This window comes from Phycodurus eques, chromosome 11 (assembly GCF_024500275.1).
Source record: "Phycodurus eques isolate BA_2022a chromosome 11, UOR_Pequ_1.1, whole genome shotgun sequence".
Lineage (NCBI taxonomy): Eukaryota > Metazoa > Chordata > Actinopteri > Syngnathiformes > Syngnathidae > Phycodurus > Phycodurus eques.
In genome coordinates this window covers 27,754,917-27,782,126 of record NC_084535.1, presented here as the reverse complement: position 1 = coordinate 27,782,126, position 27,210 = coordinate 27,754,917, and the positions used below count along the sequence as shown (strand labels likewise).

The following is a 27,210-nucleotide window of genomic DNA, read 5'->3' as shown; positions in this document are numbered from 1 at the left end:
TAGTGAGAGAGGTAAAGAAGAACCCAAAGATCACTGTGGCTGAGCTCCAGAGATGCAGCCACGGGATGGGGGAACGTTCTAGAAAGTCAACCATCACTACAGCCCTCCACCAGTCATGGCTTTATGGTAGAGTGGCCCGACGGTTGCCTCTCCTCAGTACAAGACACATGAAAGCCCGCATGGAGTTTGGTAAAAAAAACACCTGCAGGACTCCAAGATGGTGAGAAATAAGATTCTCTGATCTGATGAGACCAAGATAGAACGTTTTGGCCTTAATAACTAAGCGGTGTGGAGAAAACCAGGCACTGCTCATCACCTGTCCAATACAGTCCCACCAGTGAAGCATGGTGGCGGCAGCAGCATGCTGTGGGGGTGTTTTTCAGTTGCAGGGACAGGGAGACGACCGGTTGCAATCGAAGGAAAGATGAATGCGGCAAAGTACAGGGATATCCTGGACAAAAAGACAAAAGCCTTCTCCAGAGTGCTCAGGACCTCAGACTGGGCCGAAGGTTCACCTTCCAACAAGACAATGACCCTTAGCACACAGCTAAAATAACGAAGGAGTGGCTTCAGAACAATTCTGTGGCCCAGCCAGAGCCATGACTTAAACCCAATGGAGCATCTCTGGAGAGACCTGAAAATGGCTGTCCACTAACGTTCACCATCCAACCTGACGGAACTAGAGAAGATTTGCGAGGAATGGGAGAGGATCCCCAAATTCATGGCTGTACTCGCTCAAAAGAGTGCTTCTACTAAATCCTTAGCAAAGGGTCAGAATACTTATGGCTGTGTGATATTTCAGTTTTTCTTTTTTAATAAACCTGTTGACCTTACTGGTGTTAGATTTCTCCTCTGTATCAGGAACCATTACACTGCAACCAAGGGTCTGACTTAATTTTAGCAGCAAAGAGGTCCCAATCAATAACCATCAGTATTTGATTTTGGCGGTCAAAGACGAGATGAACTTTTTCTTTAGCTGCTGCTTTTCTTTGCTCTGACCATACTATACACAGTAGAGGGCTTCTTTACTGTATTTTAGAAACCATCTGCATCTTATTTTGTGAACTGGGTGTGACTTAGTTAAGGCATCCTTTTAATGACTTCTTTTAAACCGTGTAATCTTTTGACTGTTGAAACAAAATAATGCAAAAAAAAATCATTAATGTGAGGAAGAATCAGAGCGGATATGGTGAAGACTTTAAATCTTGCTTTTGATGCTCCTTATTGCTTTGGAATTGACCTAAAGCACAATTCCAAAGCATCCCTTACTGGTAGAGGGGATTATGGGGGAAAAAAAAAATATTCGTGATGATTGTGATTCTCAAATTATCAATAATGAACATTATTCATTGATTTTAAAACTTTAATTTCTTCAACTACCAAAACTTGACTTTAACTATAACTTAAAAGATCATCCAGAAAATAGATTTGTAACAAGTAAATTAATATATAAAAATAATAGCAATAGAAAAACAGTAAATAAAAATAAATACCTTCCAGCTGTGTGCGGCTTGGCCTCTTGGGGTCAGTGTGGTGCATGTATGGAGAGACGCTTACATTGAGAAGTCATGTAGAAACAAAAAAATGGAGAAGAAAATTGCAATTGAAGTTATTAATATGGAGATTTTTTTTTTAACAGATATTGATGAGGTATTCTTATATTACCTGTCAATATGTGTTACTACAGTGTTTGTGTGTGAATTTTCCTTTATTTGAAAATAAATCCCTCCCTTGACTCATGCACATTTTTGCTGTGTTAGTGTTTTCCATTGAGTGTTCGCATTAAGCTGGCGATGCGAATGGTTGTTTGTTTATATGTGCGATTGGCTGGCGACCAGTTCAGGGTCTACACTGCCTCTCGCCCAGAGTCTGCTGGGATAGGCTCCAGCCCACCTGTGACCCGAGTGAGGATATGCCGGTATGGAAAATGGCTGGATTTTTCTAAATCGAATTACAGTACTGTGAAAAAGTATTGGCCCCATTCTCAATTTCAGATTTTGCATAGTTTCCCCATTTTGATGTTTAAGATCATCAAATATAACCCAAGTGAACTTAAAATGCTGTTTTTAAATGGTGATTTCATTTATTAAACTATTCAAAGTTACCTGTCCCTGTGTGAAAAAGTAATAGCTCCCTAAATCTAATACCTGGTTGGGCCATCTTCCGCAGCAACAACTGAAATCAAGCGTTTTCTAGAACTGGCAATGAGTCTTTCACATCTCTCTGGAGCTATTTTGGCCCACTCTTCCTTGCAGAATTGTTTGAATTCAGCAAAAATTGAGTCTTTTAGCATGAATGGCCTTTTAAGGTTCATGCCCCTGGATTTCAATCTGATTCAAGTCCGGACTTTGACTAGTCCACGCCAAAACCTTCATTTTGTTTTCTTTTAAGCCATTCAGAAGTTGACTTGCTCGTGTGTTTTGGATCATTATCCTGCTGCAGAACCCAACTGCGCTTTAGCTTGAGGTCACAAACTGATGGCTGAACATTCTCCTTCAGGATTTTAGGTAAATGAGCTGAATTCATGGTTCCATCAATCACAGTAAATTGTCCCGCTCCTGAAGGAGGAAAGCAGCCCAAGAGGATCACACTACCGCCACCATGTTTGACTGCTGGTATCAGAATCAGAATCATCTTTATTTGCCAAGTATGTCCAAAACACACAAGGAATTTGTCTCCGGTAGTTGGAGCCGCTCTAGTACAACAGACAGTCAATTTACAGAACACTTTGGAGACATAAAGACATTGACAAAAAACAATTGTGCAAAAAGATGCAGAGTCCTCTAGCACTTAGAGCAGTTTGAATGACTAATATTGCAATAGTCCGGTGCAATGATCATTGTGCAAAGGGCGCTGAGACTTCAAGGAGTGTATGCGGTTTAAAGTGACGAGTAGTGCGATCATCTGGGACAATGTTGGTTGTGCAAATGATTGTGCAACGAACTCAAGTCAAAAAATTTCCAGCTTGTTGTAATGGAATTCTAGGTTAGGTGTTTAAGAAGTTGATCGCAAGAGGGAAGAAGCTGTTGGAATGTCTACTACTTCTAGTTTGCATTGATCGGTAGCGCCTACCTGAGGGAAGGAGCTGGAAGAGCTGGTGACCGGGGTGCGGAGGGTCCGAGAGGATTTTGCACGCCCTTGTCTTAGTTCTGGCAGCGTGCAAGTCCTCAATGGTGGGTAGGGGGGTACCGACAATCCTTTCAGCAGTTTTGATTGTCCGTTGCAGTCGGAGTTTGTCCTTTTTTGTAGCAGCACCAAACCAGACTGTGATGGAAGAACACAGGACTCATTCGATGACCGCTGTGCAGAACTGTCTCAGCAGCTCCGGTGGCAGGCCGTGCTTTCTCAGAAGCCGCAGGAAGTACATCCTCTGCTGGGCCTTTTTGAGGACGGAGTTAACGTTGGTCGTCCACTTCAGGTCCTGAGAGATTGTAATTCCCAGGAACTTGAAGGTCTCGACGGTTGACACAAGGCAGCTGGACAACGTGAGGGGCAGTTGTGGCGAAGGATGTCTCCTGAAGTCCACGATCATCTCTACAGTCTTGAGCGTGTTCAGCTCCAGGTTGCGTCGGCCGCACCGCAGCTCCGGCCGCTCCGCTTCCTGTCTATGCAGACTCGTCACCGTCCTTGATGAGGCCGATGACAGTGGCGTCATCTGCAAACTTCAGGAGTTTGACAGTCGGGTTCGCTGAGGTGCAGTCGTTCGTGTAGAGAGAGAAGAGCAGCGAACAGCTTTTTTTTTAATGGACCTTGAGTTTCAGTTCTTTCCATTGATTTTCGATGAGATTCAAGTCATGTGATTTGCTGGGCCATTCTGGCAGCTTTATTTTTTTTCTTTGAAACCAATTGAGAGTTTCTTTGGCAGCATGATTTGGATAATTATCCTGCTGAAATATCCACCCTTGTTTCATTTTCATCATCCTCGTGAGTGGCAGTAGATTTTTGTCAAGAATGATTTGCCCATTCATCTTTCCTTCAATAATGTGAAGTTTACCAGTACCATTTGCTGAAAAGCAGCCCAGCACCATCATGTTCCCCCCTCCGAACTCCACTGTTGGTATGGTGTTTGTAGGGTGATACTGCACACCACGTTTGGAGGAGAAATGGCACTATCTCATCCAAACGGTTACATTTTGCTCTCATCGGACCAGACAATATTCTCCCAGTCTATCTGGCTTGTCCGAATGTTGTTCAACAAACTTTAAATGAGCTTTGACATGTTTTTTTTTTTTTTTTTTTTTCCCCCCCCAGAAATGGGGTCTTGTGTGGTGAGCGTGCATACAGGCCATGGCAGCAAAGTGTATTACTCACTCTTTTCCTTGTGACAACAGTACCTGCTAATTCCAGGGCTTTTTGAAGCTCTCTACAGGTGGTCCTTGGCTCTTGGACAACTGTTCTGATTATTCTTTGCACTCCTCTGTCAGAAATCTTGCCCCTGATCAAGTCCAATTTATGGTGGTATGATTGGCTTTCCACCGTGCTCACTGGCTTAGGTATGCTTAGAAATGAGCCTGTAACCAATGCCATCGTTATGTTTTGCAACAATTAGTCGTAGTGTCTTGACTCACACCTTGGCAATGAGACCTTTTTGTAGGCCATCAATTAGGACTGAACCAGCTGATATTCATTTGCACTGACAAGGGGCTGGATCGCTGTTTTGATTGATAGATTTTAAGTGTTGTCTTGGCTTTCCATGCCTTTTTGCACCTCCGTTTCTTCATGTATTCAATAGTTTTTCCCTGTGTCATTTCAAATTATTACACACAACTTAATTTCTGATATTATTTGTTGTAATTTATTTGTATGTATGGATTACTTGGGTTGTTCCCATCTGGTGAACATTTCATGTCAATAGCACCTTTGGAAATATATTTAGTGAGAAAAATGGTGACGCCCCTCGCCTGAAGTTAGCTGGGATAGGCTCCAGCATGCCCGCGACCCTAGTGAGGATAAGCGGAACGGAAGATGGATGGATGGATGGATGGATTTATCTTTTTGTGATGAGTCATGAGTTAACACTTTAACTTTGACAGCCCACTCTTAACATATGGCTTCTTGTTGAATGTCACCTGCCTTGAAACAAAACAGAATACAGATCTCTTTCTGAGGCACTAGTTCCAATATTTGCTGTACCTGCTTCTCTTGGCATGACTGATGCTCATAATTCCACCGAGAGTGACAGAACACTGGGCGCCGCTCGCTTCTTCTTTCGGCAGCTTAATGAAGCCTTGACCATGCGTTCGCCCCCTGGTGGCTGACTGACTAGGTTGCGAAAGTGCTTTATTCCGCAGGAGTGCACGCATTTAAAATGTGAAAAATCGCTAGAAATCAGGCTCATTTAATCGTGGCATCCAAAATCCCGATCACAATTAAAATTGGATTAATTTTGCAGCCTGAGTCACATGCTCAAGTGCATTCAGGATGCTTTTGCAACGGACGAGTACATGCACACACTATGTCGTCGTTTGGCACATTAATACTTTTTTCTTCCATTATAATGAGTTTATGATCGTGAAAAGCCAAAATCTAAATCACCCAAGCCTAATCCCTTAGTTATACTGCCTTAGGGCCAGACTGGCAGAGGATTTCCCTTGATGCATTGAGATAATTCTCTCTTCTTCTCCTCAGTGTTTTTACATTGTGAATGTATCACAGACAATGGTTTGCAGAACAAAAGCACTGAGGCTACTCCAGAAGATGTAAACAGCTTGTTACAACAACACCAAAAAAAACGGGATGGGCTGGCTGGATTTTTCTCTAAAACGTACACAGATGAGTCTCTAAAGTTCTGGTGGCCTGTTATGGACTGATGGAAAGTGATGGGTAAAGCTTTGGATCCCAAACATCCAAACTTATATTTGAAATTCATTGGCGCTAATGTCATGGTTTCATCTTGCAGGCTTTCTTCTTGGCACCAGAAGACATTTTTGACTGGCCAACTCAAACAACAGTCTTAAAGCCACTTGAACCTAATACAAGGCATACAATTTACCTGCTAAAGATGAGATTGAAAATATTGTCACCAAAATTTGGGATAATAAAAACTCCGACACTTTCTTTATATGTCTTTAAAGGGTACATATTTTGCCAAACCAACTTTTTCTCGTATTTGGGATATAATATTGTCTCTATGGTGTCTCAGTAAACGTGAAATATGAATTAAAATCGTACACGCATTCCTGAGTTCCAGACGTTTTTCTGAAAAGAGGCCTGAAATCAGATCATTCGAATTTCTCAAGCTTATCTACATCACTGGCGAAGATCTCTGCCTTCCCTTTTCGCTCCCGAGCCAACATAACAAACACGTGTGCTCTCACAGCAAGACTCAATCTAATGCGTGTGAGACAGTTATTTGCCATCGATCACTTAATTAAAAGTAAAAAAAAGGAACACTAGTTCCCTCAAATATTAAAACATCAAAATATATATTTACGTGTAAAATAGAGTCAGTTGAAATAGTCCTTGCACAGACTCCAGCCTAAATAGATGGTCTGAAATCTAAGCATACCCTAAATGGAACTTGTGTTATGAAGATAGTCATTTTCACTTACAGAGTGAGAGTTACATTGTAATCCTACTCTGCTTTTGATGTACTTGCTTGACCCTTCAACACTGTGATTCTGCCTAAGACTGCCCTGTTTGTGTAACTCTTGACTCTGCTTAGATAGCATTACAATAATCTGTCGAGGCTCCAGATGGAAATAATTGTTTTACAGTCAGAAGGTTTCATACATTGTGGGTATTGTTTGTATTTCATTTCTGATGTCAATTTTTTTTTCATCTTTGTCTGGACAATGTGTGTCTGCAGCTCAGTTTCATCTCCTGTTTTCTCTCTCCCTGTATTCTAAGCCTTTTTCTGCTCCAGTGCCAATAGATGTGCATGTGTTAAAGCGAGCTTCTGTTTCTGCAGTAAGCCAGCTTCATCCCAAGGTACTCTCCTGGGGGTAGAGGTTCACCCCTTCCCCCTTTCTTTTTGCTGGGGTCATTTGGAGTGGTAATCCACACATGGCTGGATACTCAAAGCAGAAAGATGGGGCTCTAGCATGTTGAAAGCTTGAGGGGATGAGGTTCATGGTCATTGAGAGTCTGTACACAGATTTGACGACTTTTATTTTATAACCAATTCAACTCATGTTTGGCTTACACATACGCTTAAATGAGCAAACTCAGATGAGGACAGCATGTGCGGCACATTCACGCTTGCTTTACCGCTCAGTTACTTATTTTGTTGTTTGTTGTCAGTTCCAAGTAGAGGTCATCCGGCTTTTGGGTGGTTGTTTCATCGTGACCGCAAACTCCGTCGAAATACTGACTGTATCTAGGCTTTGGCTTACGATTGTTGATGGCCATTGACACATGGCTTCAGTCCGCATTGTGTTCACTGATGGCCATCCAGATCAATACAGCACAATTTAGTTTTCCAATCTCGTCTTTGGGAAAGAAGCCATATCGCTTATTGGGTGATCACCTCTGAAGAAGTCTTCATCAGGATCTATTGACAGATTCATTTGGGCACCCGGCTTTCACCGATAATACATGTCCCCCCACACACACATGGGTCACTAAACCCTTTTATTTCCTCAATGGATAATTGCCACCATGACATTAACAATTCATATTACTTAATCTCAGTATAAGTATGATTTTGTATTTTTATTGGTGTATCTCTGAATCTGCTGAGTTAATATTTTCTTTAAAAATATACATTAGTGTATTTGCAACATGATGCAAACTCTGTTCTAAATTTACACTTGGTTGACACCCTCCCACCTAAAACTATGACTGCTCAAAGCTCTTAGATTTAACCTGAAATGAAACAGGTGAAAAAATATTCAATAAAGCAGAAAGTAATAGGTTTGCCTTTGAAAGTAAGGAGGCCATAAAGTGACCTTGCCAGCAGATAGTCTCTTTGAGTTTCCAAATGATTCCATATTTTATTTCTAAACAAAGCCGTAGGGATTTTGGATATCAGACTCTTAATTCATGGTGGTTACATGTGCAGTTTTAGAAATTAGTCAGACTCTCACTGCAGCACTTTTCATGCCCAAGTTGTTTTTCTATGCCCGGAGTGGAGCCATGATTTACGCGGTATTCCTAGGGTATATACTCAGTGTTTCACAGTGGCGTGCGTGACTCCACTAACTTTGCCTGTTGTTGTTTTTACCTGTTTTTTATTTTTTGCCACCCCCCCATGACCCTGCTTTCTCTTGGAATGTTCCCTTCAAAGACTCTCGAAGGTGGGTTCCCAGAGTAAAACAAAACTTGCTGATGATGTGCTGTATATTGCGCTCTCCTTGGGTTTTACCAAGTAGTGTCTTTTCACATTAGCATTTATGTTTATTGTTCATAGTGGTGCATACTTATTTTTCTCCAGGGGGGTGCAGAGACCTTTGGAGCGGCAAGTGCTGAAAGTTAAAAGGTGGCACATGGAACACAATGTTGAAACACCTCACAGAAATGGATGAATGTGGGTGGATTGTTGTCAGAGGGGCCATAGGCGCAGAATGGCAGCCATGCTTCCATCAGACTGCCCCAAGGCAGCTGTGGCTCCACAAGTAGCTTACCACCACCATGGTGTGACTGTGGAGTGACTGAATAATGTTTGCAATTGTAAAGCGTCTTTGAGTTCCTTGAAAAGCGCTATATAAGTGCTATGCGTTATTAAACATACTTTACGTTATAAGTTAAAGTACTACATACTTTGCAGAAAGCTCAAATGACTAGTGTGGTCCCGTTCTGCCTGTTGCTGGATTCTTACATGGCACAGGAAATGATGTTTGCGTAGCCCCAGGCATGACATTGGGGGTGGGGGAGGAGGGGGGGTCTTTAGACTGTACCTTTGTTTCTTTTCTCCTGAAGCTATAATAAACTGTCCAAACAATACACAGACAGGAAAAGAGAAATCTAGGCTGGTTTTCGCATGTCACGATTATGTTATCGTTTATTTTTTCACATCATAATATACATCGCAGGGTTAAAAAAAAAAAAAAAAAAAAAATCTGTTATTTTTCCCCCCCAACATTGTGCAGCCCTTGTGTGAGTACTATTAAAGTCTCAGGGCTCTAAAGTTGTTGAATGCGCAACGTGCGCCAGAGTGGTGCGCATCTTGATATTCGTGCCAGCGCAAGGCTCACTGTGCTGTTTCCCTATTTCCTAAACAAGCATGCGCCAAGCTGGGCAGTGTCGGCACAACGGGGGGGTGGGTTGGGGGGTGTCCTTTGGCTTCCGCCTGGAGCATGTGACATGTTGGTGACTGAAGGCTCTATTTTTAGTGATGCATCTTAATTTTCGTGCAAGCGCAAGACTCGCTGCACGTTGGCAGACCCATCTGTGCCAAGCAAGGGGGTGTCAGCGCAGTGAGGGTGTGTCCTGCTTGGCAGAGTGATATTTTGGTTTCAAAAAGTCAGTTTCAACTTAGACCTGCTATTGCCACGTCGAAGTTGTGGCACGGGGATCTAATGCAATATCGGTGAATCGGATCCGTGCACATGCAGGCAGAAAGCCACGCGAGGTCCTTGGATGTGTGTTGTGGATGACAGATTTATTTCAACAGTGGGCTTTCTCTTCATCGTTGTCATTTAATTGAATGCATTATTATTATGATTATTTATTATTATTGGTGGCACGATGATGACTGGTTAGCACATCTGTCTCACAGTTCTGAGGACCCCGGTTCAAATCCGGCCTCGCCTGTGAGGAGTTTGCATGTTCTCCCTGTGCCTGTGTGGGTTTTCTCTGGGTACTCCGGTTTCCTCCCACATTCCAAAAGCATGCATGGTAGGTTGATCAGAAGACTCTAAATTGCCCATCAGTGTGAATGTGAGTACGACTGGTTGTTTGTTTAAATGTGCTCTGAATTTGGTTGGCGACCAGTTCAGGGTGTAGCCTGCCTCTTGCCCAGAGTCAGCTGAGATGGAAAATTAAAATCAGTACTGGCTGTAACATCTGTTACATTACGTGAACTATAGGGACGAAATTATTTTTTTATGTAACAAGGATTGAAGGGAGCGTGTTTGCTCGCTAAATGTAGCTAACGCGAGCTGCAAACGAGTTAACTTCGTCTTCGTCGGAGGAAGCGCCGAATGAAGCTCGTCTGGCTAGTTCATTCTCCGAAGATTCCGGTTCCCATTTATTAAAATCCTAGTTCGCAGACGATCAGCCAGCAAGCGGCCGAGAGCATCTCGCCATTATGTATGGGCCGGCATTTTGCGCACGTGATCGGCGCGGAGTGTCATCCTTTATTCCCCGGATGATCTCAGGTGTCATTCCTGACGGTCGCAGGAATATTTTTCTTGCCTTGGCGCAAGGGAATTTCTAGGACCGAAAGCTTTTTATTTATTTTTTTCGATTTTTTTCATTTTGTCTTCTCTCTTTTCTGCCATTATGTTTGTCTCTTCTCATTGTCTGTTGGACCCCGCCAGCCCGCCCCCTCTCCTTCTTCTTCCTCTGAGGGAGGGACGTTCAGCTGAAGGCATTGTTGCCCTCTACAGGGTGCCAATCCTCATTGCAGTTATCCAGAGGCTTGACGATCACACACAAACTGCACAAGACCCTCCCCCACCCATACCCGTTAAAAAAACGCCATTGACGAGAATGAGTTAAAGTGTTAAAGCACCGCAACATAGGGTCCCTACTGTTGTCTGTGCTTATGCAACAGCCAGCCAGCTCCCAGTACCCACTCTTCTTGGAGTACTCTTTGGGGAGGGACTCCCTCATTCTGCTTTCGACCCAATTCAACGACTCCTAAACTACTGCCTTAACTCTGTATACAGCTTTGTGACGGTGACTTCTGACATATTTTCTTGTTGGTAAAGCTAATCGTGGTTTGAGTGTCTTTTGCCCATTTCATGTGTTTCGGATTTACAGATGAATCCAAAATAACCCCAAACGTCAGGTTTCAAAGTAGAAGTTGCTCGCTCCACTCTGCTCCTGTGGCTGCTTGCTTTAGTCACCATTTTGTTGTGGTAACTTGTTTGGTTGCTGCAGCTGCCATCCATACAACGGGAATGACATGCAAAGCGCCCTGCTCTGGCCAGGAGGTGAATCGATTCAGACGATTGATTTACTGAATCGATATTGAATTGCGGGGGGGAGTATTGCAATGCATTGATGAATCTATTTTTACCCACCCACAGTGTATACAGGGTTTGCAGGAGAGTGTTGTGCGCCCATCTACTCCTTAGACAAATGAAACTATAGAGGATATTGTTATTTTTGTAAACAGTTATTGCCTCTACATGTCTGATATGTCTTGTTTCCTCATTTACAGAACTGTCCGACGTAGAACCCAATGTGTTCCTCAGACCTTTCCTAGAGGTGGTCCGCTCGGAGGATACCACTGGACCAATCACAGGCCTTGCCCTTACCTCTGTCAACAAGTTCTTGTCGTATGGCTTAATAGGTAAGTTATCATAGCCATTCCTCTTTTTATAAATTTGGTTTACTCATCAACCACATGACCATGCGTGGAATTGCACGGAATTATTTCTGCATGGAATGACTTGCTCTGCATTTTCAAAAGACAAAACCATCACAAAACAGATAGCACCCCTCACATTTTTGTAAATATTTGACATCTTTTCAGGGGACAACACTGAAGAAATGACACTTTGCTACAAAGTAATATAGTCAGTGTACAGCTTGTTTAACAGTGTAAACTTACTGCTCCTTTAAAATACAGTCCTCTTTAAAAGTATTAGAACAGCAAGGTAAAGTCCTTTGTTTTTGTTGTATACTGAAGACATTTGGGTTTCAGATCAAAAGATGAATATGACAAAGGTCAGAATTCCATCTTTTATTTCATGGTATTTACATCTAGATGTGTTAACTCAGGACAGAGCACCTTTTGTTTGAAGCCCCCCAGTTTTCAAGTGGGCTTGAAAACAAAAACAGACATGATGCCTTGGTTGAATGCGGCCCTATGGGGTACACAAGCCAGTGCAAACTGTAGGCCGGTCCCAAGCCTGGATAAATGCAGAGGGTTGCGTCAGGAAGGCTTAAAACTTTGCCAAACAAATATGAGCGTTCATCCAAAGAATTCCATAACGGATCGGTCGTGGCCCGGGTTAACAACGTCCGCCGCCGGCGGAAATTCAGCTACTGTGGGTCGAAGTCGAAGAAGAAGAAGAGGTGGAAAGCGGGTTCTTCGGCAGAAAGAGAAGAGGAAAGCACAGCGCCTACAACTGAATGTGGGGAATTTGAATGTTGGGACTATGACAGGAAAATCTCAGGAGTTGGGTGACATGAAGATTAGGAGAAAGGTTGACATATTGTGTGTCCAGGAGACCAGGTGGAAAGGCAGTAAGGCTAGAAGTTTAGGGGCAGGGTTTAAATTATTTTACCCTTGTGTAGATGGGAAGAGAAATGGAGTCGGGGTTATTTTAAAAGAAGAGTTGGCTAAGAATGTCTTGGAGGTGAAATACGTATCAGATCGAGTGATGAGGCTGAAACTTGAAATTGAGTGTGTTATGTATAATGTGATTAGTGGCTATGCCCCACAGGTAGGATGTGACCTAGAGTTGAAAGAGAAATTCTGCAAGGGGCTAGACGAAGTCGTTCTGAGCATCCCAGACAGAGAGAGAGAGAGCGTCGTGATTGGTGCAGATTGTAATGGACATGTTGGTGAAAGAAATAAGCGGGGATGAACAAGTGATGGGTAAGTACGGTATCCAGTAAAAGAACTTGGAGAGACAGATGGTTGGTAGACTTTGCAAAAAGGATGAAAATGGCTGAAGTGAACACTTTTTTCCAGAAGAGGCAGGAACATAGGGTGACCTACAAGAGCGGAGGTAGAAACACACAGGTGGATTACATCTTGTGCAGACGACGTAATCTGAAGGAGGTTACCGACTGTATGGTAGTGGTAGGGGAGAGTGTGGCTAGACAGCATAGGATGGTGGTGTGTAAGATGACTCTGGTGGTGGGGAGGAAAATTAGGAAGACAAAGGCAGAGCAGAGAACCATGTGGTGGAAGCTGAGACAGGACGAGTGTTGTGCAGGAAAGAGGTGAGACAGGCTCTCGGGCGACAGGAGGAGCTTCCAGAAGACTGGACCACTGCAGCCAAGGTGATCAGAGAGGCAGGCAGGAGAATACTTGGTGTATCTTCTGGCAGGAAAGGAGAGAAGGAGACTTGGTGGTGGAACCTCTCAGTACAGGAAATCATACAAGGAAAAAGGGTAGCTAAGAAGAAGTGGGACACTGAGAGGACCGAGGAGAGGTGAAAGGAATGCATTGAGATTCGACATAGGGCAAAGGTAGAGGTGGGAAAGGCCAAACAAGAGGCATATGATGACATGTATGCCAGGTTGGACACTAAAGAAGGAGAAAACGATCTACACAGGTTGGCCAGACAGAGGGATCGAGATGGGAAGGATGTGCAGCAGGTTATGGTGATTAAGGCTAGAGATGGAAATATGTTGACTGGTGCCAGTAGTGTGCTGGATAGATGGAAAGAATACTTTGAGGAGTTGATGAATGAGGAAAATTAGAGCGAAGGGAGAGTAGAAGAGGCAAGTGTGGTGGACCAGGAAGTGGCTATGATCAGTTAGGGGGAAGTTAGAAAGGCATTAAAGAGGATGAAAAATGGAAAGGCAGTTGTTCCTGATGACATACATGTGGAGGTATGGAAGCATCTCGGAGAGGTGGCTGTGGAGTTTTTGACAAGCTTGTTCAATAGAATTCTAGTGCGTGAGAAGATGCCTGAGGAATGGAGGAAAAGTGTACTGGTGCCCATTTTTAAGAACAAAGGAGATGTGCAGAGCTGTGGGAACTATAGAGGAATAAAGTTGATGAGCCACACAATGAAGTTATGGGAAAGAGTAGTGGAGGCTAGACTCAGGACAGAAGTGAGTATTTGCAAGAAACAGTATGGTTTCATGCCTAGAAAGAGTACCACAGATGCATTATTTGCCTTGAGGATGTTGATGGAAAAGTACAGAGAAGGTCAGAAGACATTGTGTCTTTGTAGATCTAGAGAAAGCCTATGACCGAGTACCCAGAGAGGAACTGTGGTACTGCATGTGGAAGTCTGGAGTGGCAGAGAAGTATGTTAGAATAATACACCACATGTACGAGGGCAGCAGAACAGTGGTGAGGTGTGCTGTAGGTGTGACAGTCGAATTTAAGGTGGAGGTGGGACTGCATCAGGGATCAGCCCTGAGCCCCTTCCTGTTTGCAGTGGTGATGGATAGGCTGACAGATGAGATTAGACTGGAATCCCCGCGGACCGTGATGTTTGCAGATGACATTGTGATCTGCAGTGAAAGCATGGAGCAGGTGGATGAACAGTTAGGCTTACATGGAAAAGGATGACGCGCTGTGGCGACCCCTAAAGGGACAAGGCGAAAGGGGGGGGGAAAAATGCAATGGTTGACCCAGAAAGTTGACTTGAACGTGCTCTACATCATATCCAGAGGTTGTCTTTGGAAAATAAAGTGCTGCTAGCATTGCTGAGGTGTCGGTGCTCTCACTAGAAATGAATCCAACTTACTGCCGGCAATGCGGACCAAACTCTGGCACCAGTCATATCGGGACCGAACAGCTCGTATCAGGGAGTCTGGTACCCCATACTCCTGAACCACCCTCCACAGGACTCCCCGAGGGACACAGTCGAACGCCTTCTCCAAGTCCACAAAACACACGTAGACTGGTTAGGCAAACTCCGATGCACCCTTGAGCCTCAGAACTATTAAGTGCGATGTAAACACAAACCACATGGGCCACAGGAACCTTTTGCTACCAGGAACTCAAAGTTCCTGGGCTGGTTGGTGGAAAAGCCCCTATGGTGGAAGGAGTGTCATTGTCTGGGGCTGCTTGAGTGCTGCCAGCACCGGCGAGCTATAGTTCATTGAGGTACGCATGAATGCCAACATGAACAATAACATACGGCCGATGTGGGTTACTCGAGTCACGTTACTTGACTGGAGTGAGACTCGAGTCATTAATTGTAGGGCTTGTGACTTGCTTGGCTAAAACTCAACTTGGGTTTGACTTGGTATCTATGCGACTCAACTTACTTTGACTTGAACTCCATGACTTGACATCCTGTTTACATTTGGAAAAACAAAATTTAGTTTTTGAAAGAAAAGTTATTGTTTTTGTGTTGTGTGTGCCGGAAACCTGGCAGCCCTGGCTATAAGTATGCTATGAGGTGGAGTGCTGAGGAGACCTCATTGAGCAAATATCACGGCGTTTGGGTTCAAGGATTATGTTTTTGATAAAATCGGGGGGAAATTACAATTGCAACATGCAAGGTTTGCAACTCAAAGATAAGAGACAAAATAACAACAAAGTGCGAAAGTTAATGTGTCTGTCTCACCCATTCACACACACACACACACACACACGCACACACACACTAATATATATTTTGGGAAAACAGATAGGCACCAAAAAGCATGGATGTAATTTTAAAATCTGATGATTTATACATGGTCACACCCATATGCAGTGTATTTTAATATTTATCAACAGTGTTACATACTTTGATAGCCGTAAACGCATGCAAAAAAAATATTTTAATTATATTTCATACCCTTATATTTGTTTAACTTTTGTATGGATTTAGTTTTTGTGTTATGATCAGTTAAAACATATATTTTATTATCACTCCAATATATTTTGAATTTATGAATGAATTGCTTGAAATTTAGTGGGGCCCCTACTAAACTTGCTTGCTTTCCCCCACCTCCTCCCCCCTTCTCTCTCCAGAGGAACCTGGGACTTGCTTAAAGGTTACTTAAGGTTAAGACTTGAGACTTGCGTCCCTTAAAAAGTGGGAGGCACATATACAAACTGTTGTAATTCCTACACCGTTCACCTAATTTTAGATGTGTCTTTATGTCTCCAAAGTGTTCTGTAAATTGACTGTCTGTTGTACTAGAGCGGTTCCAACTACTGGAGACAAATTCCTTGTGTGTTTTGGACATACTTGGCAAATAAAGATGATTCTGATTCTGATAAACACCATCACATTAAAGCTGAAGGTCTGCAGTTACAGCGCATCTTGTTTGTTTCATTTCAAATACATTGTGGTGGTGTTTAGAGTATAAAAGGTGAGAATTGTGTTCATGTCCCAATATTTATGGTCCTGACTGTATGTGACTTACTCCCACCTCTGACATACTAAGGCAGAGCTTCTTCTTTTTCTTTCTTTTAATTAATTACATACAGTAATTAATGCATCCACTTTTTGTGACAATTTTGTTTGTTGGTGTGCCGTGGGATTTTTCCAATTGTACAATATGTGCCTTGGCTCCATAAAGGTTGGAAATCCCTGCTCGAGATCTACAAAGACACAATGTAGCTCCTTCTAACCTTCTCTGTACTTTTCCATCAACATCCTCTAGGCAAATAATGCATCTGTGGTACTCTTTCAAGGTATGAAACTATACTGTTGCTCACAAATACTCACATCTGTCCTGAGTCTAGCCTCCACTACTCTTTCCCATAACTTAATTGTGTGGTTCATCAACTTTATTCCTCTATAGTTCCCACAGCTCTGCACATCACCCTTGTTCTTAAAAATGGGCACCAGCACTTTTCCTCCATGCCTCAGGCATCTTCTCACGCGCTAGAATTCTGTTGAAGCTGGTCAAAAACTCCACAGCCACCTCTCCGAGATGCTTCCATACCTCCACAGGTATGTCATCAGGATCAACTGCCTTTAAATTTTTCATCCTCTTTAATGCCTTTCTAACTTCCCCCTTACTAATCATGGCCACTTCCTGGTCCACCACACTTGCCTCTTCTCGCTTCCTTCTCTCTCATTTTCCTCATTCATCAACTCCTCAAAGTATTCTTTCCATCTAGCTAGCACACTGCTGGCACCAGTCGACATATTTCCATCTCTATTCTTCATTACCCTAACCCGGTGCACATCCTTTACATCTCTATCCATTCTGTCTAGCCAACCTGTAGAGATCATTTTCTCCTCTTTTAGTGTTCAACCTGGCATACATGTCGTCATATGCTTTTTGTTTGGCCTTTGTCACCTCTACCTTTGCCCTATGTCACATCTCAATGTATCCTTTCTCCTCGGTCCTCTGTGTGACACTTCTTCTTAACTAACCTCTTTCCTTGTATAATTTCATGTACTTTGAGGTTCCACCACCAAGTCTCCTTCTCCCCTTTCCTGGCAGAATATATATCATGTACTCTCCTACCTGTCTCTCTGATCACCTTGGCTGCAGCGGTCCAGTCTTCTGGAAGCTCCTCCTGTCCACCGAGAGCCTGTCTCACCTCTTCCCGAAAAGCTGCAGCTTTCCACCACTCGGTTCTCTGCTCTGCCTTTGTCTTCTTAATCTTCTTCCCCACCACAAGAGTCATTTCACACACCACCATCCTATGCTGTCTAGCCACACTCTCCCCTACCACTACCTTACAGTCAGCAACCTCCTTCAGATTACATCGTCTGCACAAGATGCTTTGTGCTTCTCCCTCCGCTCTTGTAGGTCACCCTATGTTCGTGCCTCTTCTGGAAAAAAGTGTTCACGACAGCCGTTTCCGTCCTTTCGGCAAAGTCTACCACCATCTGTCCCTTCACAGTTCTTTTCCTGGATACCAAATTTAGCCATCACTTCTTCATCACTCCTGTTTCCTTTACTAACATGTCCATTACAATCTGCACCAATCAAGACTCTCTCTCTGTCTGGGATGCTCAGAACTACTTTGTCTAGCTCCTTCCAGAATTTCTTTTCCACCTCTCGGTCACATCCTACCTGTGGGGCATAGCCGCTATGCATAACACCCTCAATTTCAAGTTTCAGCCTAATCATTCGATCTGACACTCCTTTCACGTACAAGACATTCTTAGCCAACTCCTCTTTTAAAATAACCCCGACTCCATTTCTCTTCCCATCTCCACCATGGTAAAATAATTTAAACCCTGCCCCTAAACTTCTAGCCTTACTGCCTTTCCACCTGGTCTCCTGGACACACAATATATCAACCTTTCTCCTAATCATCATGTCAACCAACTTCTGAGATTTTTCTGTCATAGTCGCAACATGCAAAGTCCCCGCATATGTTTGATTTGACAAGATAAAGCCCGATGATTGTAAAAGACGGCATACGGTGGTATCGGAATTTTTAGATTTTATGGCAGTCGTCGACATAGTGCAATCGTGAAAGACCAAATTTATCTTGTAGTCTGACCCAGGCATAAAGTTCATAATCATGAACTCCAAAGTCAAGGTACATCAGTGTCAGATTGCACCATCCGTCAGTTTGAACCAAAGTGGACTTCATGGGAGACGACCGCTGTTGAAAATTAATAAATTTAAAAAATGAGCCGGGTACTTTCCAAACTGCATGTTGACTAGCCACAAAGCTTCTGGGAGAATGTCCTATGGACAGACGAGACAAAACTGGAACTTTTTGATAAGGAGTTCACAGTGTCAAAAATGAAGCATACTAAATAAAATAAAAAAAACTGTCCCTATTGTGAAACATGGAGGAGGCTCTGTTATGTTCTGGGACTGCTTTGTTGCATTTGGCACAGGGTGTCTTGAATCTGTGCAGTGTACAATGAAATCTAAAGACTACCAAGATATTCTAGAGAGAAATATGCTGTCCAGTGTCAGAAAGGTTGGTTTTCGTCGCAGGTCATGGGGTCTTGATAATGACCCAAAACACATCTAAAAACACCCAAGGATGGCTAAGAGCAAAACATTTGACTATTCTGAAGTGGCCTCTATGAGCCCTGATCTAAATCCTATTGAAGATCTGCGGAAGGAGCTGTAACATGCCATCTGGAGAAAGCAGCCTTCAAACCTTAGACAAATGGAGCAGTTTACTCATGAAGAGTGGGCCAAAATAAAGTCTCACTGAAAGTTTCAAAAATTTTTGATCGCAGTGCTTGCCTCAAAAGGTTGCGCAACAAAATATTAAGGGTACCATCATTTTTATACAGACCTTTGATTTTTAAAATCATTGTTGAACCACAATGCAAAAGCAATGTCTGATTTTCATTGGTTAATTTTCAATACATTTCATTTTTGTCTGATTCAAGTAGTTTCTGTGACAGCTGTGGGTTTTTCTTTTAACAGAACGGTACCAATTTTGTCCATGTGTGTAGAAACAAGCGGCTGGCTGCCGCGAACACTCACCACTGAGCAAGGTGGAAGAGGTGAAAGAGATCAAGCCCACTGGTTGTCATTCTAACGGACGCCGGACTAGCCATTTGCCCAGTATGTGGAGCCGGATGAGTGCTGCCACACCGCATTAGACAGTGCCACCCTTAAAATGAGTTAAATTTTTTAATTTTTGGGCCAGAAATATTCTGTAGGAATGTCTTTTATTCTTGATCATTTGTGTATTTTGACGAAGGTATGCCACAGACTTGTTATTAAGACCCATGTGAACGGTTTTCTCCTTTTAACGGAAATTGTTGAAAGCATTTTCTTGAATAAGTAGACAGTACATTATATAATGTACAGTATATAAAAAGAGCTCTAAAAATTGTTTTCATTGAACACAATCTGTTTTTACTTTTGAACTATAAAATATTTGGTACATGAATAAACATGTTCCATGTTAATTTTAAATAAATTAACTACAGTTAAGATTGTCATCGAGAAGCACCAGGTGCTTCAAGCTTTGAGAAGCTGATTCGGTTTTCTTCTGTCTGTCTGGAAATGATCTGCCCTCTTTTGGAAGAGATTATCTCAGAAGGGACTGTTTACAATCATGCCATGAGACACACTGGCACATTTTGTTAACTTTTTATTTGTCAATAAAATAGAATTTTCTCCTTTTAATGCTGGTGTCCCTCATTTCCTTATTAGCGCGTTTATCTCATACAACCCTCTCTGCCATGGTGTGTGTTTGAGTGCACTGCCACACTTTTCCCCTCTATGCTCATGTGTAAAGGTAAAAAAAAAAAAAGGCAGCTCTGCTCTCCTCAAGATCAAAGAATTCTCCCCCCCCCCCCCCCAAATAAAAAGCTAATTACTGGTAATTGAAACTTTGACTTGTCAAAACCCCGGTATACCTTCAACATGGTAATTGGCCCATGCCTAATCTGTAACCACAATGATAGATTGGTTTTACTGTTTTTAATAAACTAAAGGTGATGAATGTTGCATCTCATTTGAGATAATGGTTAAGATAGAGAACATAATTACAGTTCCAGAAGTGTTTGTGTAGAACTGCAGTTGTACCGCTCTCATTTGTTTGTAGCGGTCACTGTCGTGTGACGTATGGGATTAAATGAGGTGTCTGAGGAAAATATGACAAATTGACATCAGACCATAAATTTCTTCATACTGTATAACTAGTAAAAAAAAAAAAAAAAAATCAGTTGTTGCATTTTGAATACAAAAAAAGATCAATCTGAATGGAAAGGATACAGAGTTAGAGGATTTAATTATAAGCACAAGATTCTTCATGTATTATTACACCTACTGATGATCATGTATTAATTGATTGCATTCATAGCTGCACTAATAAAATCATCATACTGAAATTTCAGCTATCAGGGGGCTCAGAGAGGACCCGGTGTTGTCAAGCACTGCCATCTCCTGGTTAGCAGAAAATGTTCTGCACTCTTTCTGAACCTGGAATGACAAATGTCTTGACTGTATCATGAATGACGGTACCCACAACTTACTATTTTGTTGCAAACGGGCAAGCATTGCAATCAAACGATTTATGCACCTGTCAATGGGTATTTTGGCCGACTCTTGGTGAGCAAACAAACTGCTCCAGTTCTCTCAGGTTTGAAGGGTGCCCTCTCTGAACTGCATATTTTACTGTAGCTCCTTCCACAGATGTGGCAATAGGATTATAACACCGCATACCAAGAATTTAGTCCCTGTGTGTAGACTTTAAATTATAGGTAGCGAGGGTAAAAGGGCTGAGTGGTTAGCACATCTGCCTCGCAGTTCTGAGGCGATGAACAATTTGGAGTTATCAGTTAACTTTGCATACATGTGGCTGTTATTTCCAGTGTGGGCCTGGAGTACCTGGAGAAAAAAACAAACAAGCATGCAAGCACAGAGTACAGGTATGTGCCAGAAAATTGGAATATCGAGGGAAAGTCCATTGATTTCAATCATTTGTTTCAAAAAGTGAAGCTTGTGTATTAGTTTACCACACACAAAGTGAAATATTTCAAGCCTTTATTTGTTTCAATTTTGATGATTATGGCAGAAAGATGCCTCCTTTTGCATTAGTTGCAGCATCAAGGCGGCGCGGCATGGAGGTGATCAGCCTTTGGCACAGTTCAGGTGTTAATGTAGCCCAAGTTGCTTTGATATTGGCCTTCAGGTCATCTGCATTTTGGGGTTTCTGTTCCCTCATCTTCCTCTTGACAATACCCCATCAATTTTCAGCGGGGTTCAAGTCAGGTGAGTTTGCTGGCCAATCAAGTACAGGAAGTCCTCGAGTTACGACGCACTCGACCTACGACGTTTCGACTTTACGACGCCCATGCCTCGTCCGCCATTTTGTCCCAGCACCATAGTGTTTCTGCTTAGCTAGTGCGTAGCGCTTGTCTGCGTTTGTGCGCCGGGCGTATCGTTGCATTTTTTGCCCTCCTTTTTTCACAGTCTCAACAGTAATGGTAAGTACAGCATCTTATTTTTTTATTTGAATGTATTTTAGTTTCTTCATACGAAGTGTAAACCTTTCCCGCTACGGTCACCTGACCGTGGTCGGGAGACGCAGGTGAGGCGCCTTCTCCAGTGCCGAGGCCGTCCTCCTCGGGGTTAACTCCCTTCTCTCGTCGCACAGCTGAGCTGGGTGGCGGCAACAATAAAGTCACCAAGCACCGATTTGCTGCTTGAATGGCTTTATTAGCTCCTATGCGCATTCAACGTCAACGGGTCCTCCGCTAATAGCTACTCTTCCCCGGTCGCCGTCACTACACTTGCTACTGTACACACTCGCACCGGCACGCGCTCCTTCCTCCTTCGCAGTCCCGTCTCACTCACACATCGACGCACACGCCCATACACACTGAGCTTGCTGTCACAATCACGTGGGACAATACCCGTGACAGAATTATTTCACCGTAAATTTCGACTTTAACGGTGAAATCCAAACTTACGCGGAAATTCGTGTTACGTCGTCAGCGTAGGAACGGAACTCTTCCTGTACTGTTATTCCATGGCTATTAAACCAGGTATTGGTAGTTTTTGTGTTGTGGGCAGGTGCCAAATCTTGTTGGAAAATAAAATCAACGTCTCCAAAAAGCTCGTCCGCAGCGGGAAGCATGAAGTGCTCTAAAATTTCCTGGTAGACAGATGCATTAACAGGCCTTGATCAAAGGCAATGGACCCACACCAGCAAAAATTACTGACTGTGGAAACGTCACTTTAAGCAGCTTGACTTTTGTGCTTCTCCAGTTTTCCTCCAGACTCTGGGACCTTGATTTCCAAATGAAATGCAAAATTTACTGTCATCTGAAAAGAGAACTTGGGACAACTGGGCAACAGACCAGTACGTTTGCTTCTTAGCCCAGCACAGACGCTTCTGACGTTTTTGGTTCAGGAGTGGCTTGACACACAGAATTCTACAGCTGTAGACTTGTATGTGGTGGTTCTTGATGCACTGACACCAGCCTCAGTCCACTCCTTATGAAGCTTTCTGAACAGATTTCTGAATAGCTGTTGCTTGACAGTCCTCTCAAGGCTGCGGTCATCGCTGTCACTTGTGCACCTTTCCCGGCCACATTTTCCTCTTCCTCTTAACACTTTATGTACTTTGATACAGTGCTCCGTGAGCATCCAGCTTCTTTTGAAATCTCTTTTTGAGACTTTTTCTCCTTATGCAGGGTGTCGACGGTTGTCTGCACAACCATCAAATCAGTCTTCCACATGATTCTGAAGCCTACTAAGCCAGACTGAGACCATTTAAAGGCCGAGGATAACCACTGCAGGTGTTTTGCGTTAATTAGCTGACAAGATTGGGTGTTGATACAGTGTTGAACTTTGTCAAGATATTTAGAATTTTGTGAAATACTCGATTTATTTTTTTGTCTTTCTGCCATAATCAAAATTGAAACAGACGCTTGAAATTGTTCACTTTGTGTGCGGTGAACGAATATACAAGTTTCACTTTTTGAAACAAATTGAAATAAATGAGCTTTCCCTCGATATTAATTTTTTTGGGGCACATACCGGTGTTACCTCCTCACAAAAAGATGCATGGTGAATGCTTTCAGTACACTATTAAGCACATTGACTGCACTGTTAGATATGTGGGAGCAGAAAACCATAGCTGACAGGTGATCTTGTGCTATTATTATTATATTACCCTTTGAGTGCAACCTCCTGATTTTGTATTTATTTATTTATTTATTTATTTTATTTATTTTTTTAGTGTTGCTGTACTTTCTTAATAATATGGTCACTTTGCTTTGTTTGCTCATGCACGTTCGCCTGACCAATGTATGTTTGGTGTCCAGTATCATTTCATTTCCAACTGCTTTATGTGGCAGCTAGTCTGATTCAACCTACTTGTTTCTCCCTCCATTGAAGGTTTTGCTGCATAATTTTACACTGTTGTTATTTTGTTGCTTTTATAAATTCTTTGCTTTGTACACCTATTCTTAACCCCCAAGAAATCTTCCGTAGACTTATTTACTGCATTTGTTAAAAATCAATATTGACTGACTACAGCAATGCTCACATGCTTATTCCCCTTATGCTCATTTCCACACACTGTATCATATATTTAGCTTTGCTTAGAAAATCTTTAACTGAACTTTATATTCTCAGTCTTTCCATCTATGCTTCCCCAACACTCCTTTCTTTACCCAGGCTGATTAGTTAATGAATTGTTGCTTTCAAGGGTGATGGGAATGAAAAACAGTCTGGCAGAGAGCTGGCTAGCCACTCAGATTTCCAAAACACAAGATCCCGTTGCTCCATTAGCCAATTTGCCCCCGTCTCCCCCTCACAAAAGGCCACATCTGGTCCCATGTTGTGAAGAACAAAACAGATGAACTGAAACTACAACAGTTTTGCCGAAACATGGATGTGCTTGACCTTCTCTATCTGTTAACTGTAACTGGTAAATTATATGCATCAGCCAGCCACCACTTCTTGTTGTGATGGTAACCCAATGTCTTGTACACCGAAAATAAACTGAACTTAAAGATTTGTACTATTTGCTGTGTTGATAGATACAGTATTCATGGATGAGTTACAAGATATGTATTACTTTGTCATGTAGATCTTGGATCTAACTCAAATGCACAGTATTGATCTAGTATCAAAATGTGTTTTTATTGATAGGTTTGAACTCGTAAAAAAATAATCATGTTCATATTGGTGATTAAAAAAAAATACTACTATATTACTATATCCTATATATATATATATATATATATATATATATATATATATATATATATATATATATATATATATTACTGTACTTACTATATGTTGCTGGCATGCATAGATGAACAAAGACTTACTTGTAATTATTGAATATTTTATAGACATTAAGGACTGGATAATTTTCCACGGTACCCCTGATGATCTCTCGTGGCCCACTAGTATGCCACGGCACCCTGGCATACTAGTGGGAATAACCCTGGCATATACTAGTGGGAATAACTGTAAAATTTATAGCTGCCTCCTCAGGCCCACACACCCATGTCATGACTGCAATGATGCAACTTCATCACTCATGATGAGTATTCTGACTTCTTCTACAGCGTTAGTGTAGCCTACTCGTTGCATTGCAGTTTAACTTTTTACTTTGAGAAATGTTTTGAGAGGTGATTTTTTTTTTTTTTAACAGAAGTTATCGCGAAATAATAATAAGCAATTCATTTTATTTCTAGCCGCTTTTCAAGCCACTCCAGGTCAACATACAAACAGTTAAAAGAAATCAAGCAATAACGGAACTTAAAACAACAATTAAAATGGCAAATATGGGAAATGTGATGTTTTCTTTTCTTTTTTTAATGTTGAAAAAATTTAATATCCTTGTGGAGTCAGCGTTACACAGTAGACAACAAATACTGAACAAAGCAATCAATGATCTTATTGTTCTAATTTCAAAAATGCATTTAAAGTTATCATGCAATTTTTTGTTTTCCGTCTGAGTGAACATCAATCGCCGTTCATGTGATCATTGTCACCAAAGCAAACACTTTACCGATACTTGTACAATACATTGGAATCCAGTTCCATGATATTCCTCTCATCTAAAAGCCATGTTGGCATCCCCATTGTCGGTATTTCTGGTTTCCATGAATAAAATGGTTTCTATAAACAGTATATTGAAAACATTGTATTTTTGTATTTGCAGATGCTAACCATGAAGGTGCAGCTGAGGCCATAGAGAATATGGCGGATGCCGTAACACATGCCAGATTTGTTGGAACAGACCCTGCCAGTGATGAAGTGGTCCTTATGAAAATTCTCCAGGTACTGCACGTCCACTGGACGTGAGCACCAAACTATGCTAATTCTATGTATCTTTACAAATTGTTCCATTGTCTTCACTGTCTCCTTGGTGCTATAACAATGTATACTTGCAATTACTTCTGTGGTTTTATAATTGTTGTGTGTGTGTGTGTGAATTATTTCAGTTGAGTTTGTATACAGATCACAATAAAAAATTGAAGCAATGTTTTTTCATCTCACTAGTTAATTTAAAAGATGCACGTTAGACAATGACAAGTCGAGGCCAACCTTATCCTCCTTCAGGTCTTGAGGACCCTGCTGCTGACACCAGTTGGAGCCCACCTGACAAATGAATCTGTTTGTGAGATCATGCAGTCCTGCTTCCGTATCTGCTTTGAGATGCGGCTAAGTGGTTAGTCACTCAACCCTTCTTTTATCGTGTTCCTTTGACTTTTATCGTTTTTTTTTTTGTTTTTTTTTAATACGTCAAACATTGTTTTGTTCCTGTGTCCACAGAACTCCTCAGAAAATCAGCTGAACACACCCTTGTTGATATGGTGCAGCTTCTGTTTTCCAGGTAAATCGATCTAACGAATAAGGGAGACATCTCTCTGCAGTTGTAGTCCTCCAAATTTTGTTGTGATAAGATGGTTTGTATGTTTTGTATCAATTAGAGTTATATGAAAAATAATAGTTTTGAATGAGATTCAAATTTGAGATATATGAACTTGTTTTCTCTTCACTATAATTGCAAAACAACAAAGCTTATTAATTTATTTCAATAAATTGGAGAGCACTCCGTTGCTTCTACATGCCTATCACTTCTGTGTCACAAATTTCAGATGGATGCATGGCTTCATTGCTCAATTCAAGATAATGGATTATAATTTGCAGTCCGCACAGCATCAGTGGGCTACTTATTGTCTCATGCCATCACATGATTTTTTCCTTTGGCATTTAGCATGAGTGCTTCCGTCTTCCCCTCACCCACTCATTGGTCATACATCAGAGTGCCAGTCAGATCCAGTTTCAGTCACATCCAGTTGAGCTCTTTACTGAGTGATCTGCATGTTGATGAAGCTTCAGCAACAGAGCCCCATAAATATTGCCAGCTGCCGAATAATATGATCTGGATTATCAGCTTTTTAATAGCTTCTACGTTCATCTATATGGACAGACACTAATGCAAAAAAAGAAAATGTAATGGTACTTGCCGATAGGGATGCATGCACTCCCAACAATAGGTTTTGATGCAGGGTAATTCCAGAAAGCGTGGAATGGGGCGGGAGTCACAGCTTCAAAAACCACCATTTTCAGACGCATCCGGGAGATGGGTTACAACTGTTGGGTTCCTCGTGTCAAGCCACTTCTGAGCTTGAGCCAACATAGGAAGCGTCTCAACGGGGCCAAGGAGAAGAAGGACTGGACTGTTGGCCAGTGGTCCAAAGTCCTCTTTTTCGATGAAAGTGAAGTGTGCCTTTCATTTAGGAATCAAGGGCCAAGGGTTTGGAGGAAGACCGGTAAAGAACAGAACACAAGCTGCTTGAGCTCCAGAGTGAAATATCCACAGTCAGTCATGATTTTGGGTGCAATGTCCAGTGCAGGTGTTGTTAAACTCTGCTTTCTTAAATCCAAGGTCACTGCAACAGTCTATCAGAATGTTTTAGAGGGCTTCATGATTCTTTCTGCTGAGGATCTGTATAGAGATGCCGATTTAATCATCCAGCAGCACCTGGCCCCTGCGCATACCGGCAGAAGCACCAAAAACTGGTTTGATGCCCATGCCATCACAGTGCTTGACTGGCCAGCGACCTCGCCGGATCTAAAACCCATTGAGAATCGATG

At 42.2% G+C, this 27,210-nt stretch overlaps 1 protein-coding gene across 6 annotated transcripts in view; it reads left to right on the top strand.

Moving 5' to 3' along the window:
* Positions 1-27,210, top strand: part of gbf1 (golgi brefeldin A resistant guanine nucleotide exchange factor 1) — a 133,562-nt gene that overhangs the window by 42,517 nt on the left and 63,835 nt on the right. For 3 of the 6 annotated variants that reach the window (XM_061689922.1, XM_061689921.1, XM_061689924.1), the window contains exons 4-8: positions 11,270-11,401; positions 20,949-21,005; positions 25,268-25,386; positions 25,669-25,777; positions 25,882-25,942. In XM_061689922.1, coding sequence (XP_061545906.1) covers positions 11,270-11,401; positions 20,949-21,005; positions 25,268-25,386; positions 25,669-25,777; positions 25,882-25,942 — 478 coding nt within the window. Of the gene's footprint in view, positions 1-11,269; positions 11,402-20,948; positions 21,006-25,267; positions 25,387-25,668; positions 25,778-25,881; positions 25,943-27,210 lie in introns of those variants that run through there. The other 3 variants (XM_061689927.1, XM_061689923.1, XM_061689926.1) reach the window with 2 other exon arrangements.